This window comes from Cetorhinus maximus, chromosome 2, assembly GCF_964194155.1.
Source record: "Cetorhinus maximus chromosome 2, sCetMax3.hap1.1, whole genome shotgun sequence".
Lineage (NCBI taxonomy): Eukaryota > Metazoa > Chordata > Chondrichthyes > Lamniformes > Cetorhinidae > Cetorhinus > Cetorhinus maximus.
In genome coordinates this window covers 219,621,702-219,638,436 of record NC_135880.1, presented here as the reverse complement: position 1 = coordinate 219,638,436, position 16,735 = coordinate 219,621,702, and the positions used below count along the sequence as shown (strand labels likewise).

General features: G+C 45.2%; 1 protein-coding gene across 9 annotated transcripts in view; it reads left to right on the top strand.

Annotated features, from left to right (window-relative positions):
- cep164 (centrosomal protein 164) overlaps positions 1-16,735 on the top strand; it is a 209,497-nt gene that overhangs the window by 169,751 nt on the left and 23,011 nt on the right. For all 9 annotated transcript variants that reach the window (XM_078532883.1, XM_078532867.1, XM_078532859.1 and 6 more), the window contains 5 exons: positions 6,226-6,345; positions 8,521-8,643; positions 9,084-9,227; positions 12,759-12,842; positions 14,781-14,849. In XM_078532883.1, the coding sequence (XP_078389009.1) occupies positions 6,226-6,345; positions 8,521-8,643; positions 9,084-9,227; positions 12,759-12,842; positions 14,781-14,849 (540 nt within the window). The remainder of the gene's footprint in view (positions 1-6,225; positions 6,346-8,520; positions 8,644-9,083; positions 9,228-12,758; positions 12,843-14,780; positions 14,850-16,735) is intronic.

Below are 16,735 nucleotides of genomic sequence, written 5' to 3'. Positions count from 1 at the left end.
GCCCGGATGAACTGTAGGAATTCTGTTCTCAGGATTTTGTTTGTCGGGAAACTCGACCTGCCTTTAATGTCGGGAAGTCCTTTTTCATGTATAAGCATGTCATGCATGCTCATTGAAAGGCCACCTCACTGGAACTAAATGCCCTGCTAGTGAGAAATTAGAACATCCAGTTTTACGACTGTATATGGGGAGCTTCACTCCTTCCGTGACATTGAGGTAAGTAAGCGCTGTTTTCGCCTTCTTGGGGACCGCGGAAGTTGAGGGGGTGGGGGGGTAGGGTGTAGGGTGGTGGAGCAGAGACTGGACAGAGGAAGCAGGCTAAGGCTGGAAGGGGGGTGTAGAGTGGAGCGGAGGTTGAAAATGGGAGGCGGAGGAAGCGGGGTGTAGGGTGGAGCGTAAGCTGGACATGGGAGACATGCAAGGCTGGAAGAGAGGAGCATATTCGGGGAAGGAAGAGAGTGGCCGGGGAAGGGGAGGGAGGGTGTCTGGGGAAGGGGAGGGAGGGTGTCTGGGGAAGGGGAGGGAGGGTGTCCAGGAAAGGAAGAGACAATCCAGTCAAGTGGGGAGGCAGTGAGGGAATGTGAGGGTACAGCGGCGTAGGATGGAGGCTAGGGCCTGTTGTTTCTGGTCTAGGGGTCCTGTGGCTGGGTGGGAGAGGAGGGTTTACGGGCAAGGAAGGTTGAAGAGAGATGGTCCCAGAGGGTGAGGTTGGTGCCGTCACCAGTGGGTCTCTGGGGTTTGAACTGAGGGTACTGGGCAAAGGAGAGAGCAGTCACAGTCAGAGTGGGGAGTGGGATGTGATAGGGTGGCAGGTCCAGGGTGATAGTTGGGTAGGTGAAGGTTTCATTGGCGGTGGGAGATCACAGAAGCAGACTACACAGATGACCTGGATAATGGGAGGTGTCAGGTTCAGGGTGGGAATGGGGACGGTAACGGGTGTAGGCTCTGAGGGCAGGGAAGGCATGTCAAGGTGGATGGTTATAGGGTCCAGCATCGGGGGAGAGGTTCAAAGGTGACAGAGGGGAGAGGAATGGTGATTATTGGGTGTGTCAAGGGTGATAGAGGGGGAGTTGGCAGGTGGCAGGGGGAGGGTAAAAGGTGGTGTCGGGAGCCTGAATGCTAATACGCACCATTTTGATTTAAAAATTAGATACCTAGAAGTGAGAGGAGGGCCTTTTCAGGTGGGTGGAGTTTAAGGTCAGCACAATTGGCTGACTAAAGGGACACCCTAATAACAATGAGGGAATTGGATGACAGCTATGCTCTGTTGCGCTCTTATGATGAATTTGGTGAGTGTTTTCTAGTGACCTGCTAAAGACCTCCGGCTTAGGTGCAGGTGCACCCTTCCGGGCCTGGCCTGCTGCAGGCATTGGGGTCATTGGCCGGGGTGGGGGGTGGGGGGTGGAATGTGGAGAGGCAGGGCACCCTTGGACTGTCCTGGGATGAAGCCCCCAGGGTGCCTGATAGCACCTCCCTGACTTCTTGAGGAGGAGGGGCACCTGGAGGGAGGTTGAGATGCCCTGTTCCCCTCGTGCTTAACCACTCCTGCACTGCATGCATCGCTGGAGTGACAGAGTGCAAGCCCAAGTGCATACCTGGTAGCCACTGTGTTCCGCTGGATCTGGGTCTCTAAGGTGGCTGCCACCCTTTCCATGAAGGCAGTCAAGTGTACGCATGCTGAGCCATGACATCAGACAGAACATGAATGGATTGCTCCAGCCTTCAGTCCGGTCTGCATATGGCCTCTGGCAACTCTACCTGATGTTCCCCTGCCTGTCTCTGCATCTCTGGGCCTGACCCCAGAGGGTCGTCATCTGCATGGGGCAGAGCAGGGGCCTGGTCTCTAGCAGTTCCCTCAGTGTCAAAGACCTCGGCTGTCACTTTCACTGCCAGCTGTGGACCCGTGTCAGTGATGTGCTCACAAGATTGTGACCCTGAACCTATTCTAGAACGTGGACTCACTGAGGTGACTGTATCTGTACTGATGAAAGGTGCAGGTGAACACCATGACCGTGCATCCCCTGAGGCTTCTGAGACACCCACCTCAGAGATGGGTTTGAACCTGGAGCTATGGCAGGTCTGGGTTGATGGCCTTCTCCTTTTCTTTCTTGTACCTGGAATAGAGAAAAGAAAGATTTAGTGATTGACTAACCAAATTCCTTAATTAAATAAATGTCTCACTCTGTGGACGCAGCTGACAACTGCAGACTGGAAACATCCTCCTTGGCTTCCTGGGAGAGCTGTATCTCGTCACAGGTACAGTCCTGCTCCTCCCTGGCTATCTCTGCGACCTGCTGCTTAAACAGGATGAGGACTCAAGTGTCCAGAATTCTGCTCTCAGAGTGCACCAATTTGTTGTGGGTGTTCTTGTCCTGCAGAAAGACAGAAGGATTGACTTTCATCCCAATGGTTGCAATAGCAGTTGAGGAGCATGCATGCCTAAGGCAGCTGCTAAGCCTTCCCTAGTAAGCGATTAAGAAGCAGGATGTCCTGCAGCTGTTATAAGATCGAGAGCATGAAGGAGCTGGCGCACATTCAGTGTAGATGTCCTATCTGCTGGTGAGTGCTGCGACCCAAGCTCCTGTCTGACATCCCTGTGCACTCGCACACTTAGACTGCCTGATACCCTTATTAGTATCAGTTTGAAGGGATTAGATGGTACACTTGCCCTGGAAGAGCATAGCGGATCAGTCATCCTCTCGTGACACTGCTAGATATTTCTGTGCTGGGACCCACAGGCGCTAACCTCCACTGCCACCTCTGTCCAGGCCACCGTGGTCAGACAGGAGTGCCTCCTGTTGCCATCCTGGGAAAACAGCACCTCCTGCTTTTCCTGGACAGCCTGGAGGAGCGTCCCCAGAGAGGCTTCGCTGAATTGTGGGGCTGCAACCTGGTCTTGGTAGAATCCGGAGCTACTAGCCTGCAGCGAGTGAATGGCTGTCCGTTCGCTCTTTAATTATAGCGCCCGGACCTTCCAGCCCATAGGCAATGACAGGACAGTAACTTCCTGCCTGGACCCGCCACGAGGTCCGCCATGCGGATGCATAGGTAATGAGTTGAACAGCACAAGATAGCGTGTGGTCAGTCACCCCGTCCCCCTGCAGGGGACATCACTCTAACTCCCATGCCCGCCACCGAACCTAGACTTCAGAACGGACAATTCCACCTATTGGGCAGAATTTTCCCGTTGGCGATTTGGGGGCGGGGCCCGCTCGCCGAGGGGAAAATGATGCGGGATAACGTCAGGAGGAACCCCCGACATCATCCCGATCCATTTAAATCTTCACGAAGGCGGACGGACAGCGAAATCAGCTGTCCGCCCGCCGACCTGTCAATGGCCAATTGAGGCCATTAACAGGATAATGAAGGTAGTTAAATGCCCTGCCCGTCCAACCTTAAGGCTGGCGGGCAGGCCAGGAGCCCCAGCGGGCTTCTGATAATACATGAAACCTCATCCACCGGCGGGATGAGGTTTCATGCCCGTTTTTAAAAACTTCAATAAAGTTTATGTGCTTCTTATTAACATGTCCCATTTCGTGTGACATTGTCACATGAGGGGGACATGTTAATAATTTTAATATTTTTCTATTTTTAAAGATTTTTATACTGTCAGTAATCTCCCTGAGACAGCACTTAGTCTCAGGGAGATGTGTGCTCTTTTGTGCGCATGTGCGAAAGAGCGCACTTTGACAGATGGGAAATCCCTCCCCACCCCCCCTCACCGCACAGGAAGTGCATAGTGCTTCCCTTTGGGTGGCCTGCCCACTCAAAATGGCGGCGGGCCCTGTTTCGGCGGCGAAGTTCAGCTGCCCACCCGCGCCAAGCCGGTGGGGCCCGCCCGCTCATCAAGGTGAAAATTCTGCCCATTGTGTCTATTTCTAGGCACCACGCTTTTGGTGTGATGTGAAGGCATTAGTGAGGGTACAGAAAATATTTGGAAGAACAGTTTCAGGGTTGAGGGACTTTTAGTTACAAGGATAGATTAGAGAAGCTGGAGCTGTTCTCTTTCGAGAAGGTTGAGAGGAGATTTGGTAGAGATTTCAACATCATAAGGGACCTGGACACACTCGGTAGGAAGAAAATTATATTCAGGGCAGAAATGTTAAGAACTTGAGCATACAGATTCAAGGTAAATGGCAAAAGAATCAAAGGTGTAAAGAGGAAAAACATTTTTACTGAGCGAGTGCTTTGGGCCTGGAATGTAGTTTCTGAGAGTGTGGTGGAGGCAGATTCAATCGTGGCTTTCAAAAAGGTATTGGATAATTATCTAAAGAGAAAAATACTGCAGGGTGATGGGGGAAAGGCAAGGCATTGGGACTAGCTGAGTTGCTCTTACAGAGAGCTGGCATGGACACGACAGGCTGAATGGCCTCCTTCCTATATATACAAGATCAATACAATAGGTCAAATTAAGAATTTAGGTAGGATTTATTTAAACAGTAGTGAGAGTGTGAAACTCGTGACCACGTGGAGCAGACAATATTAACACATTAAAGGAAGCACATAAGAGGCAGGGGAATATAGGGATATGAGGGCAGGGTGGGACAATGCACTGGAGTGGGAGGAGGCTAAGGTGGATTGTTAACAGTGGCATAGACCAGTTGGGCAGAATGTCCAGTTTCTGTGCTGCAGATTTTGTGCAATTCTATTAAAAGATTTGCAGTGAACAATTTTTGTTTGGATCATTTTCCAGCAGACTGATGTAATGAAATTATTTAAAGAGTTAGGGTTAGACCATGAATGAATTGTCATTTACTCTAAAATGTTCTTCCTTTTGATCTTTCTATGACATCACTAAATGTTTTTGATTTAGCATTTAGTGTTGATACAAACGTATGGGGCAGGATCTTTAGGGCAGGGCCCGCTTAGTGATGCGTAAAATGACGCGGGATGATGTTGGGCAGAACTCCCGACGTCACCCCGCATCATTTCCATTTTCAGGTAGGCGGGGGCGCAGCTGAATCTGCTGTACGCCTGTCGACCTGTCAGTGGCCTATTGAGGCCATTTAAAAAGTACTAAATGTAATTAATGGACCTGCCCGTCCAACCTTAAGGTTGCCCTGGCGGGCTTAAGAAAAAGCATGAAACCTCATCCACGGGCGGGATGAGGTTTCATGAGGGATTTTAAATATTTAATAAAGGTGTCACTGAAAGTGATGGGCATGTCCCAACTCTTGTGACAGTGTCACATGACGGGACATATCAGGGAAATGTTGTTTTTGCCTCTTTAACATTTTTAAATTTGGAGCCGCACTTAGCCTCAGGGAGATCAGTATGCTCTTTCGAGCGCGTGCGCAAAAAGGCGCACTCCCAGCTGAGGGAATCTCCCCGCCTGCGCAGGGAGTGCATAACGCTTCTTGGTGGACATCACGCTGGGTGGGCCTAATTGGCACGCCCACGTAAAACAGTGGCGCGCCCCCAATCAAGGGCGCTGATCGGAGGCGCCCGCTCCCACTCCTGCACTTCCCCCCTCCGACAGGGGGAAAATTCTTCCCATTAATTAGAAGCAGGAGTAGGCCACTCGGCCCCTCGAGCCTGCTCCGCCATTCAGTAAGATCATGGCTGATCTGAATGTAACCTCAACCCCACATTCCTGACTCCCCCGATAACCTTAAGCAATTGTTTTGGAAGATTTGCTGACCCTCATGGTGTAAGGAACATGCACTGTTAAAGTAGAGGCACCCTACCTTACTGCTCTATTGCTAGTAATGTTCATTCAGCTTCCCCATTTTGTTGAACTTATTCATTCCTCCAAATCTGTTTTCCCCATTTATGTCATCCTCATTTATTGTCAAATATAGATACACAGAGAGATCCATAGCAAAATGTCAAAAGAGAACAGCTTTAATGTAAGCAAAGCTGAATATCACTGGAAAAGATGCAGTGACATTTGTGCATTGATAATTTGTTGACGACAGGTGAGCAATAACACATTATCAATATAGAGGAGGTGAACTCCTTGATTCTGGTACTCAGGACCTCATTTTTTTGGACATCCCAAAACCTGCCGTTGCATTTGATAGAAACAAAATCCATCACTGTTGGCCCTCCAAAGCAGGGTGTTCAGAGGTCAAATAGCTCCATTTGAATTTTATTCAGTGCCTGACCATCAACACGAGGTCATCTTAAAAAAACTAAAGAGTTAAGAAAGTTAACCTGATATGTCATTACTCTAGAGGTTAAGAGGATGTTCTTGGAACAATTCATTTCTGCTTCTTTCCCAAGCTACTTTATGGTCTCCAGAAACAGATGGCTGAAGCCCACAATAATGAGGAAATTCAGCTACAGCGAGATCTTCAGAAAACACAGAGGAAAATGCAACAAATTGTAGACTACGAACGAGAAGTGAGTAACTATGTATTCTCCAAATTCTTATTGAGGATAATTATGAAATCCAATAATTTCTTGTGCCTGAACGTGAGTATTTTCTGCATGAATCCAAGTATAAAAATGTCCTCCAAAATGCTTCTTAAAAAAAAACTTCCATACAATTTTGCTAACTCTGTGCAGTTATGCATTAAATGGGCAATTGACTGCCATTGCACAATAGCAAGTTGATGACTGTAGGCTGTGGAATGATATAAAGTGTGTATTGGGAAGCAGCAGATTAATTTGTATCATGATGGATTTTAAACATGAGTTAAAAAGAATTGGTAATGTCCTCTTGTAACCAAATAGACTTTATACAGGCCTGTCTCAGGAAATGATCATTCTGTGAGATGCACCACTGTAAGAGCACGCACCTTTTCTATCTTTGTAGCCTTTCTGTACACTGAAAATGCATTTCACGACGTGAAACGGAATTTTTTTCTTGTGACATTCAAGACAATGATACGTGAAATGTGTTCAGGAAGTGGATCAAAATACTCATCCCTCACACCGAGGGATGCAAAAATGGCTTCGGGTCTCTATATCGTTCTTCCATCAGAGAACTAAACAGAAAAATGCCATATCTCTTCCTCTATTTGTGCTGGCCACAGAACTCCTAGCGAAATGCCAGACATCCAGAGTACAGGCTGGAGAAACTGCAAACCAGCACATACATATAACCAATTGACCCCATCCCCTGCAACCCCCCCTCCTCAATATCTTTCAAAGCATCGATGATTTTGGACAACTCTCAGGTGCAAACTCAACCACTCAAATAGAGAGTATGTGGTAGAAAATAGACACCATCTTAAACATTAATTTTGTGATTCTGTCTCGCCTGTCTCAAGAGTGCCTGAAGTATGGGTCAGATGAATTTTTTTAGGCATCCTGAGTCCACTTCAAATGGGTATTAGGCTCCTTACATATACTAATGAGTGCTTAACACCTGTTTTAGTTCTCCTCGAGAAATTGGACTGTTCCAAGCTGAGTAGCCGTTGGGTCTACTCAGCTCAGGCTACTCAGGCAGCCTAGCAAGTCACTGACACCAAAAGGGCAGGTAAAATTATTCTTCTATGGTTGCCATGGAGTCCCGAGCAACGAGAACATTCCTCCTTCTCCATAACGCTCCCTGTGGCCACCGCCAACCGGAGACCCCTCCCCTTACACCGCTCCCTCCCAGGATTTACCTGAGGACTGTTGAAAAGTCACCAGAAATTGATCTGCTTCAAAGAAGTGAGCTGTCACTGGCATGACATGACTAATTTTCATCATTGTGACCCTTACACAGGACATACTCATAAACATATTGGACCTACATCTTTGCATGGTTAGACACTGCTTTTGATACCTAAATGCACCAGTTGTATCAAAACTCAACATCCTGTCTAAAAAGGTATCCACTGTTTATATCCAACCCCAGCACAGCTACTACCACCAATAGGTATATATATACACCTGTACATTGTGTGTTGTGTGTATTATATAGAGTATGGGCTAAATTGGGCAGCTCTTTCGAAGAGCCAGCAGAAGCACAATGGACTGAATGTTGTTAAAAGAGTTGATAAGATAGGGCAAACACAATAAAAATGAATATCCTTGCCCAAATGTTCCAACTATTCCAAATACTATCAAGATCGCAACCCAAAGGTTCTGACACCTGCGAAATTACATTGTCTTGTTCCTCTAGGTAGGCAAGAAGCACAAGTATAGCCCGAACACTTTGATATGGGGATTTAAAAAAAGGTCTGTCAAACATCAGGCAAAGCACTGGGCAGCTCGGATCCAAAGGTCTTCCTGCAAAACTAATGGCTGGGAATGTAGAGTGGTATCTCACTATCAGCTCCCTTGCACAGCTACCAATGAGAAATTGTCAATAAATGCATTTATCCTCTTCTAAAATTTAGGACTTTCTAATAACTCATTAAAATATATTCCTGTGTTGATACACTTTCTTCCCTAGTTGAACTTACATTGATTTTATTACTTAGAGGAATGGTTTTAATCCTGAAGCTGTATTCAGATAGAAGTGGGAAGGTAGTTTGGAACTATAAATTTACCTGTGGAGCTTTCTATGTATTGCATCTCATCAAAACATAAAAATGAGGAATTCCTTGCACAACAAATGCTTTACACTGTTATTGTTGTTTATAGCTGAGTGATTTGCTGAAAGAAAAACGGGAGGAGGTAGAGAAAGATCATGAGTGGAAAATGGAACAGATGAAAGAAGAACATGAGCAAACTGTAGATAGGATTAGAGAAGAGTATGAAGAAGAGGTGAGTGAATCAGTTGAGCAAACTTTCTGCTTCTAGCATGCTCCTGTACCCAGGTTGAATCGCTTTGTAAAACTGTATTTTTTAAATGCTTAACATGTGCAGGATTTGAAGTTCAGCCACTTGGTTTAAGAGTAAGTATCTAGCCAGAGGTTGGGATCATAGAGTTGGCCTTATCTCGTTCATTATTTCTTACATTTCTCAATGCCTGGCACAATTGTTCATCAGTAAGTAGTTGTCTGATTAAAGATGCTGCAAGCAGCCAGAGAGTTCCCATTAATGTATGGCTTAATTTGCCATGGTCTAGCTTGGTTGTACTTCAATCCATTTCATTTCTTTACCTAACGATTGAAATGAAAAGACATTTGCATTCCAGCACCATATTTCCACATCCACCACTTTGCTTGTCCTGATTAATGTGGTCATTGGTTGTCATTGTTTAGGAGCGACAGCAGAGAGGTAGACTCCTGAAGCAGCTGCAGGCAGAACATGAGCGATTAACTCAATTCCACGAGCGCGAGCTATCGGAGCTTCGTCAGGAACTGGACCATCGCCTTGAGGAGTTACGAAAGTTATACGGAGAGAAAGTAAGCGAAACAGCAGCTATGTGCAATGATCTGACAAATAAATAGTTTGAAATGCAAGGTCAAAAGCATACAGATTAAGTACTAGGCAATCTGTATGCCTTCCTGGAGGTCAGTACATTCCCCTCGTTAACTCCACAAAACACCATTACACACTTCAGGCATCATGTGAACAATGACTCAACACAACAACATCGCCATGCAGACAAGGTAGGCTCCTGTGCACTTTGCACCAATTAAATTTGTTTTAGGCACATTTTAAGTAGCTGATTGGCAAGTCCAAACTTGTCCCGACAGTACTTTCTTCTTTAAAGAAAGAAGGTCATTCCTTTGGAATGCACATCAATACCCCAACCTTATTAACGCTGCAGTCACAATGTCAGTAAACTCCTTGGACTTAATTTCCCAATGCTCTGCCAGGAACGCGGAGCCTTGGAGGCTGAAGGCAGGAGAATCAAGTTCATCACCTGCAGCTGTGGCCATGCACGATTTCTCAACCAATAATTTTAGCGCAAAATGGACCATGCTATCTGGCTGCACAGGATTTATTAACACTGACTAATTATTTAAATTAGCCCACTGTGCACTCATCTAGGATCCTGGGGGCTGGCCTGCATCCTTAAAGACAGGGACATTTGAGATCAACTGGAAAAAAAATGATCTTTTGAAAATACTGATACCCTTTGGTCCACAGATTAATTGTTTTAGCAGGAAACTTTAATTTTATGTCTCTACTCCTCAGACCCCTTTAGCTTGTGTTACGACCCCAGCTGATGTTAACACTGGACAAGTCAAATCCAAAAATTTAGGAAACTGTGGAGGTAAGTTACTGAACAAATTCACAGGAGGCTTGCTGATGAACTTTTAACACACAGAAGAAAACATTTATTAAACAGGAAAAATGAGCTGTATTACACTGGAATTAAAGGTTGGAATGATCTCGATACAAACACAAGAAAATTATTCAAATATTCACTATTCCTTCACCCCAATTATCGCTTTACAGACACGTACAAATTGGGAAAGATAAAACAATTTACTTTATCTATCTTACACTCTAATATTCAAGGTAAGTGCGTGATGTATGTGGATGAACAGGAAAACTGTGGTCAGACGCACCACACTCCAAAGTGAATGACAGATGTGACCAAAGCAGAGTCTATGTATTTCTCAACAGCCTGCCCAGACACTTGTTACACTGTGAGCCAACTGACCTCACTGAAACTCTGGGGAGAATTTTCTCCCCCGTCAGGAGGGCTGGTCGGGAGTGGGTGCGGCCTGGCATGGAGCTGATCGCCGCCATTTTATGTGGGCAGGCCAGTTAAAGCCTGCCCAGCGTGATGTGTGGGTGGGGGTGGGAGGGAGAGTCGGAGCCTGCGCTCTTTCATGCTTGCGCGTGAAAGAGCACAGAAATCTCCCTGAAGCACGGAACTGCCTCAGGGAAATTAATTTCAGAATGAGAATTTTTAATAAAGACGGTTAAAAAAATAATTTACACATGCCCCCTCATGTGACAGCATCAAATGAGCTGGGATATCTTTATGAAATGTTTGAAAAATATTTATTAATTTAATAAACCGTTCATGAAACCTCATCCCGCCCTTAAGGTTGGATGGGCAGCCCTGTCAATTTGGTTAATTGGCTTATTAACGGCCTTAACAGGCCTCTGATAGTTCGGCGGGCGCACAGCCGACTCCGGTGCACGCCCTCCGAACGAAAGATAGGAATGACGCGCGGTGACTTCGGGACGCACGCCCAAAGTCACCATGCGGCATTTTACACGTCGGCATGCGGGGCCCACTCCCACACACCGACGAGAAAATTCTGCCCTCTGTCTTTCTCACGAGGGTTGCCAATCTCCAGCTTTGAAGACCTCACCTGGGATTTCTCTCCTACACGTCACTCTCACTCGGACAGCTTCAACCAGGATTCACCTCCAGGGTTTCAATCTCTCCTTCTGAGATTCTTTTCTGCTGGATCTCCGCATACACTCAAGCTTCACGTTCCAAGCACAATTTCAGATCTTCGGCCAGGCCAAGCAGAACACCACTGCTCCAAAGGCCCGCAGTAAGGAGTCACCAACCTTTGGCTGCCTCCTTGAATCTTCGAGCTTCCCTCGAGCCTACTTTGCTTCAAATCTGCTACCTGCAGCTCATAGAGTCATAGAGTTATATAGCACAGAAACAGGCCCTTCTGCTTATCATGTCTGTGCCAGCCATCAAACACCTATCTATTCTAATCCCATTTTCCAGCACTTGGCCCAGAGGGACTATGTTATAGGGACTATAATTAAACAAAAATGTGACACTCCCTCTTCAATTCAGAGCCTATTGCCCTGCCCCTTTTTCTCAAATTTACTTAACAAGATCTGTTTCTGATCTCTATTCTTGTCCTTTACCTGGGACTTGTTCCTGCCCCACTCCCTGGTTTGGGATCTTCTTCTTTGTTTGGGACCTTCTCCCTGTCCCCCTCCCCGTGTCCTGCACCCTGGGACACCCTCTCTGTAATGGCACTCCTCTTCAGGCCACCTGACCTGTCGTTTTGCGCTATTCCACTTTTCTTTTTCTTCTGCGCATGTGAGCAGGGCCGATTCACGGCTGAAGAACGTAAAGATGGATGAACTGCGCATGTGTGGCCCTCTCCTGGCCAGCACATGTGCAGGGGACATGAAAATGGAAAAAGATTCGAACTGCGCATGTGTGACCAGCGCATGCGCAGAAGTCCCAAGACCCACTGGAAGCTGGAGTTCCCGAACTCCGACTCCAAATTAAACTTAAGGTGAGTTTTTTTTTTCCCATGTCGTCTTCACTCTTCTGTGCCTTCCAAACCAAATATAACTGTCCGAAATATATGCCTGCAAAACAGTTTTAAATTTCTGTTTACAAAAGACACTTTGCCTCATCAAAGCCAGAGTCCCACTCATGGTTTATTGCCTCTTTTTGGCCTTGAGATAGCTGAGCTGCATTCTTGCTCTGAATTTGTTCCAAATTACATTTGTGGCCTATTTTCCCATTGCCTCATGTCATAGCTCTGATCCATTCATTGGCCCCCTCTATATTGCACTTGAAAATCCTGCTTCTTGCCTTACCCATTGCGTGGGTCTGATTCTCTGAAAGACATTTCACAACTTTGCAGAAGCGCCTGTTGCTTAGCTTTTCTCCCATAGCAATGTGGAAGCCTTCCCTGGCATTCTGCACTTAAATAGCCTGTTCCTTTAAAAGTTTATTTCCATTACTTTGGAGAAGCTCCTGTGATCTACAACTACCACTTTGTTATGGATGCAAAAAAGTTCCAACAAAGGAAAGCTATTCATTGATCTCAAGCTTAAAATTTATAAATCATTATAAACGCCCTTCAGTGATATGGAGTTCCCATTACCCAAATTTTCCTGTTTCGAGCAATGTGCTAAAGCTAGCAGCTGAATATCACAATCCTGCCTCAGACCTTGGGTTACCTCTGAGCAATAGAAAGTCTGTTGGTACTCAAATATATTTTTACAATAGCATGTTTTCTGATATGTTTATGCATCTGCAGGAATTGAAAGTTCAGGAGGCTGAGGAACAGCTGGAGATGAGAGCCAAAGAACTAAAAGCAAAGTCTAATTTGCTGCAAAACCAGGTAAGTTAGTCACCTGGGGCTGTGTAAAGCAGAAAATGAAAACACAGTGTAAGAACCAATTCAACCTCAGCATGGCAGATTCTCAATCTCAAAGCTGCATGACTAATCACTTCATTTGTTTGAAAAGGCCAAAGCAAGACTGGTTCCTACCTTGAGGCTGTAATAGTTATTGATAATAACCATTACAGCTTCATGGACCCATTAGTGATCCAAAAGTATCCACACACACACACACACGGGAATGCACGACTTTTCCTGTAAGAAAGGATTGAGTCTATTTCTGAAATAAACACACAAAATGCTGGAAATACTCAACAGGTCAGGCAGCCTCTGTGGAGAAAGAAAGAGTTAACGTTTTCAGGTCAATGACCTTTCATTAGAACGGGAAGTGTGTCAGAAATGAATAGCTTTAAAGCAAGTGCAAAGAGATGGTGGACAGGGAATAAAACTAAAAGGTGGGAAGATCTGTGATAAGCTGGAGAGAAGGGATAATGGAGAAAATGCAACAAATAAGGAAATAAAAGATGATTGCAGAAAAGGTGTCAATAGTTACAGCAGTATAACAGAAAGAGTGAAGCATGGCAATACGAAGAAAGATGCTATGGCCCAGCAGTGTGGCAAAAAAATGGCAGACTATAGACCCCTGTGGTGCAAACCAACCCCACATCAAGCAGCAGTTTACACATCATCCACTCTCAGTGGCTCTGGTACAGCTATGCTCCATTACCAGCACCAACTCTCTGGGAGAGAATGATAGCAGTGGTCAAGATCCAAAGTTGTTAAGGACCTATTTTTTGAGGTCAGAGATCACCCCATTATAAAGGTAGGTAACCTGTGATATAAATCGGAGTCAGTGTGGTCACCATGACTAGTTTTGATCACCTAAAGGAATCAGAGAGGGATTTCTATACTTTTCCTCTAATTGGCCTAGGTTTTTACCTGTTGCTTTTCTGCCTCTCCTGCAAGCTTACATGGGTGCAGCGTGTCTGTATGGTGATACACTGGGCATCACTAATGTAAGAGACAGGCTAAATGGACCAATGGGTTTTTCATGTCTATCACTTCAGTTTGTTCATGTGCTACTTCTTTCTCCTAATGCAATGAACAACGTTTGGTTTAAAATCACCTTTTAAGCCGCATAATCTAGAAAAATTAAACATCACAAATTAAGGCAATCCAAAGGATTGTAGGATAATTATTCAGTAAAATGCTGTGCCTTGGACATTTAACCGGTCTGATTTTCTTAGGTGTGTACTTTGGTGCCATTTTAAAGATCTGCTGTCTAACCTTTGCCCAGTTTGAGCCCCCTGCCTACCAAAATTTTGTTGCAATCTGCTTCGTCAGTTCAGATTGTAAATTATGTCCTTGGCAAGATATCAGTTACATCACTCTAGTATTTTGAAGAATTGTACACAGAATTTCTTTATAAAAGTCATAAGTTTAGTTCAGATTGTTGATGTTGTAATACAGGTTTCTATTGGCAAGAATTCTGAATTAATGCAGCTCTTATATTGGACTCAGAGAAACTTTTAGATAGAAGGAAACAAACTCTAGCATAGGAGGAGACCATTCCATTTAGATCATGCCTGATCTAAATATATTTCTTTTTGGGGCTGATTTCATACAGTCTCATTTTCTTGTTTTCTACCCATACCCTTTTCTATAACCCAAATAATTATCCAGTATCTTGTTGAATGGAAACTTTTAAAAGGTAATTATGAATGAGGAAGCCCATTCTTAACTTATGCATCCAGAATGAACCTTGTTGATTGCTGCCCTGCATTGTTGAGACGTGTTGAATGTCAACAGTCACCATTTGTGGCAAAGCGTCCTGTGTTTAATAGCTCTCAGTATGAAAAATACAGTGATAACCTCACAACATTGGAGTCATAAAACTATTATATAGTTTCCTTTGAGATGTAAACTATTCCTTTTCAGGAAATGTCATTTAAACTAAAAAAGGAACAACTTTATGCAGAAGAGGATCAGCTGCAAAGGGAACAAGCTGTAAGTAAACACCTGATTGTTGGATTTCTGCATGACCTGATCCGTAAGGTGACATTCAGACTGGCAAAAGACTGTTTTGTGTGCAATCTTGCGCTCAAACCAAAACATTAACCTTTTCTTTCCAATGATTAATCTGCTGCACTTCCACCAATTTCTATTTCTTCAAATTGCAATAATTCATGATTTTCTTTGCCTATGTTGAAGAAACCTGAAAAGGGCTGTGGGGGTGGAGGGGGTGGGGGTGGGGGGGGTGCGGGATGCGGGTGTGTAGCTTTAGCCCATGAGGGAGAGGGTTGGGAGGGAATGCTAAATTGGCAAAGTAGAAACCCAGACCCCAACCCACAGTGAAAAAGCCTACTTCTGGTATTGGGGCCAGGCTCCTTAGGTCTCCTCTTAGGAGACCTGACAGGAGATGGGAACCTCCAGACCCTGTAGGTAAGTGCATTTCCAACACTGCATGTAGCAAGGAGGAGCAGGAGTGCTTCTTCCTCCTTGTGATCTCTCCCTTCCCTGAGATCGGGTGACTCCCTTCCTCCTAGCTGCCATGTTCTGAGCCCCCTACCACCATGCCTTCACCTCCTCTGACTGCCATCGGCCATCCCCAGCAATACCCAGCTGTAACCTTGTACCACTGACTTTCCTGCCCAACAGCTGGTCAACTTTTCAATCCACTGAGTGGGGAACCAAGTGTGAGGGACTAAGACCTCACACCTGTACATTTTTATAAAATAGATATATATATAGACATGCTCATCGCTACTTCTAAAATTTTTAAAACTGAAAAAAGACCTTTAAAATGGCGGAAATTATGTCTGTCTGTGACCCCGGAACAAAAGAAGCCACTTGGCAGTTTTAGGAAAACCCACACCTTGTTATTTCTGAGGAGCCACTAACAACCCCCTGTGGACTGTACCGTCCATTTTCAAAGAGAGCTTTACAAAGGCCATCTGTATTTCATAACCCAGGCTGGCCAAAAGGAGATGGATCATCTGCTAAGACAAAGGCCCACAACCTTCCTTTCAATTCCTAATGGCTGAGACATTTAACAGTCCTTGGAATCCAGGTGGTGGATACACATCCTTTGTTAAAGATGGTGGAGATGTGGGAGTCATGTGACATGGGTCTCTGACTTGTGGAACAAGTAATATTGCCTTGGTGAACTGAGAAGCTCAGTCTTCTGCTGCTTAACATCTGACTAGCAGCCTCACAGAAAAGGAGCTCAGTCCAGGTCGAACACCTGGCCCCATCTACACTACTTCTGTTGGAAGTTCTGTGTCATCACCTAGAAGACTGATTCATCTCAGCGTGCCTATCTCATCTTGTGAAGTCCACACCACAGGAAAGGTGAATTCCTCAACATTGGTTTTCAGCCTGCCAACCTCCGTGAAGGAATACCTCATTGGACTTTGATTCTGGATTCAAACTTGTGTGAACCAATGTTTATTTTCTCTGTGCTCTCTTTACTGGAAAACCTTCATTTCTCTGTCCCTCTCTTTACTGCCTGAGTTTGAAGGCAATGTTGCAACCCTCCTTTCGCATTTTGAATGTGTACTACCTAATAAACTACCTTTTTTTAGTTCATCCTATCTCGAGTTTGCTGTAGGGTTATTAATAGGAAATTGGATTGCACCAAAACCGAGAGGTTGGGGAATACGCCACCGCTTATAAAGAGGGAAACAAATCAAACATCTTTCTGTTTATGGACAGGTGGTGAGAGGAGAAATTAGTGCTGTTTAAATTAACCCCTCTCCTGTTTGTAACACAAGTTTTTAAAAAACATATTAATGAGATGCAGCCGTAAAATTCAACAGGACCTCTGCGTTCCTAGCATTTCCAGTTTCCGGACCGTGCAAACACATTCTCACTCCCTCCTTGTCTTCCAATAA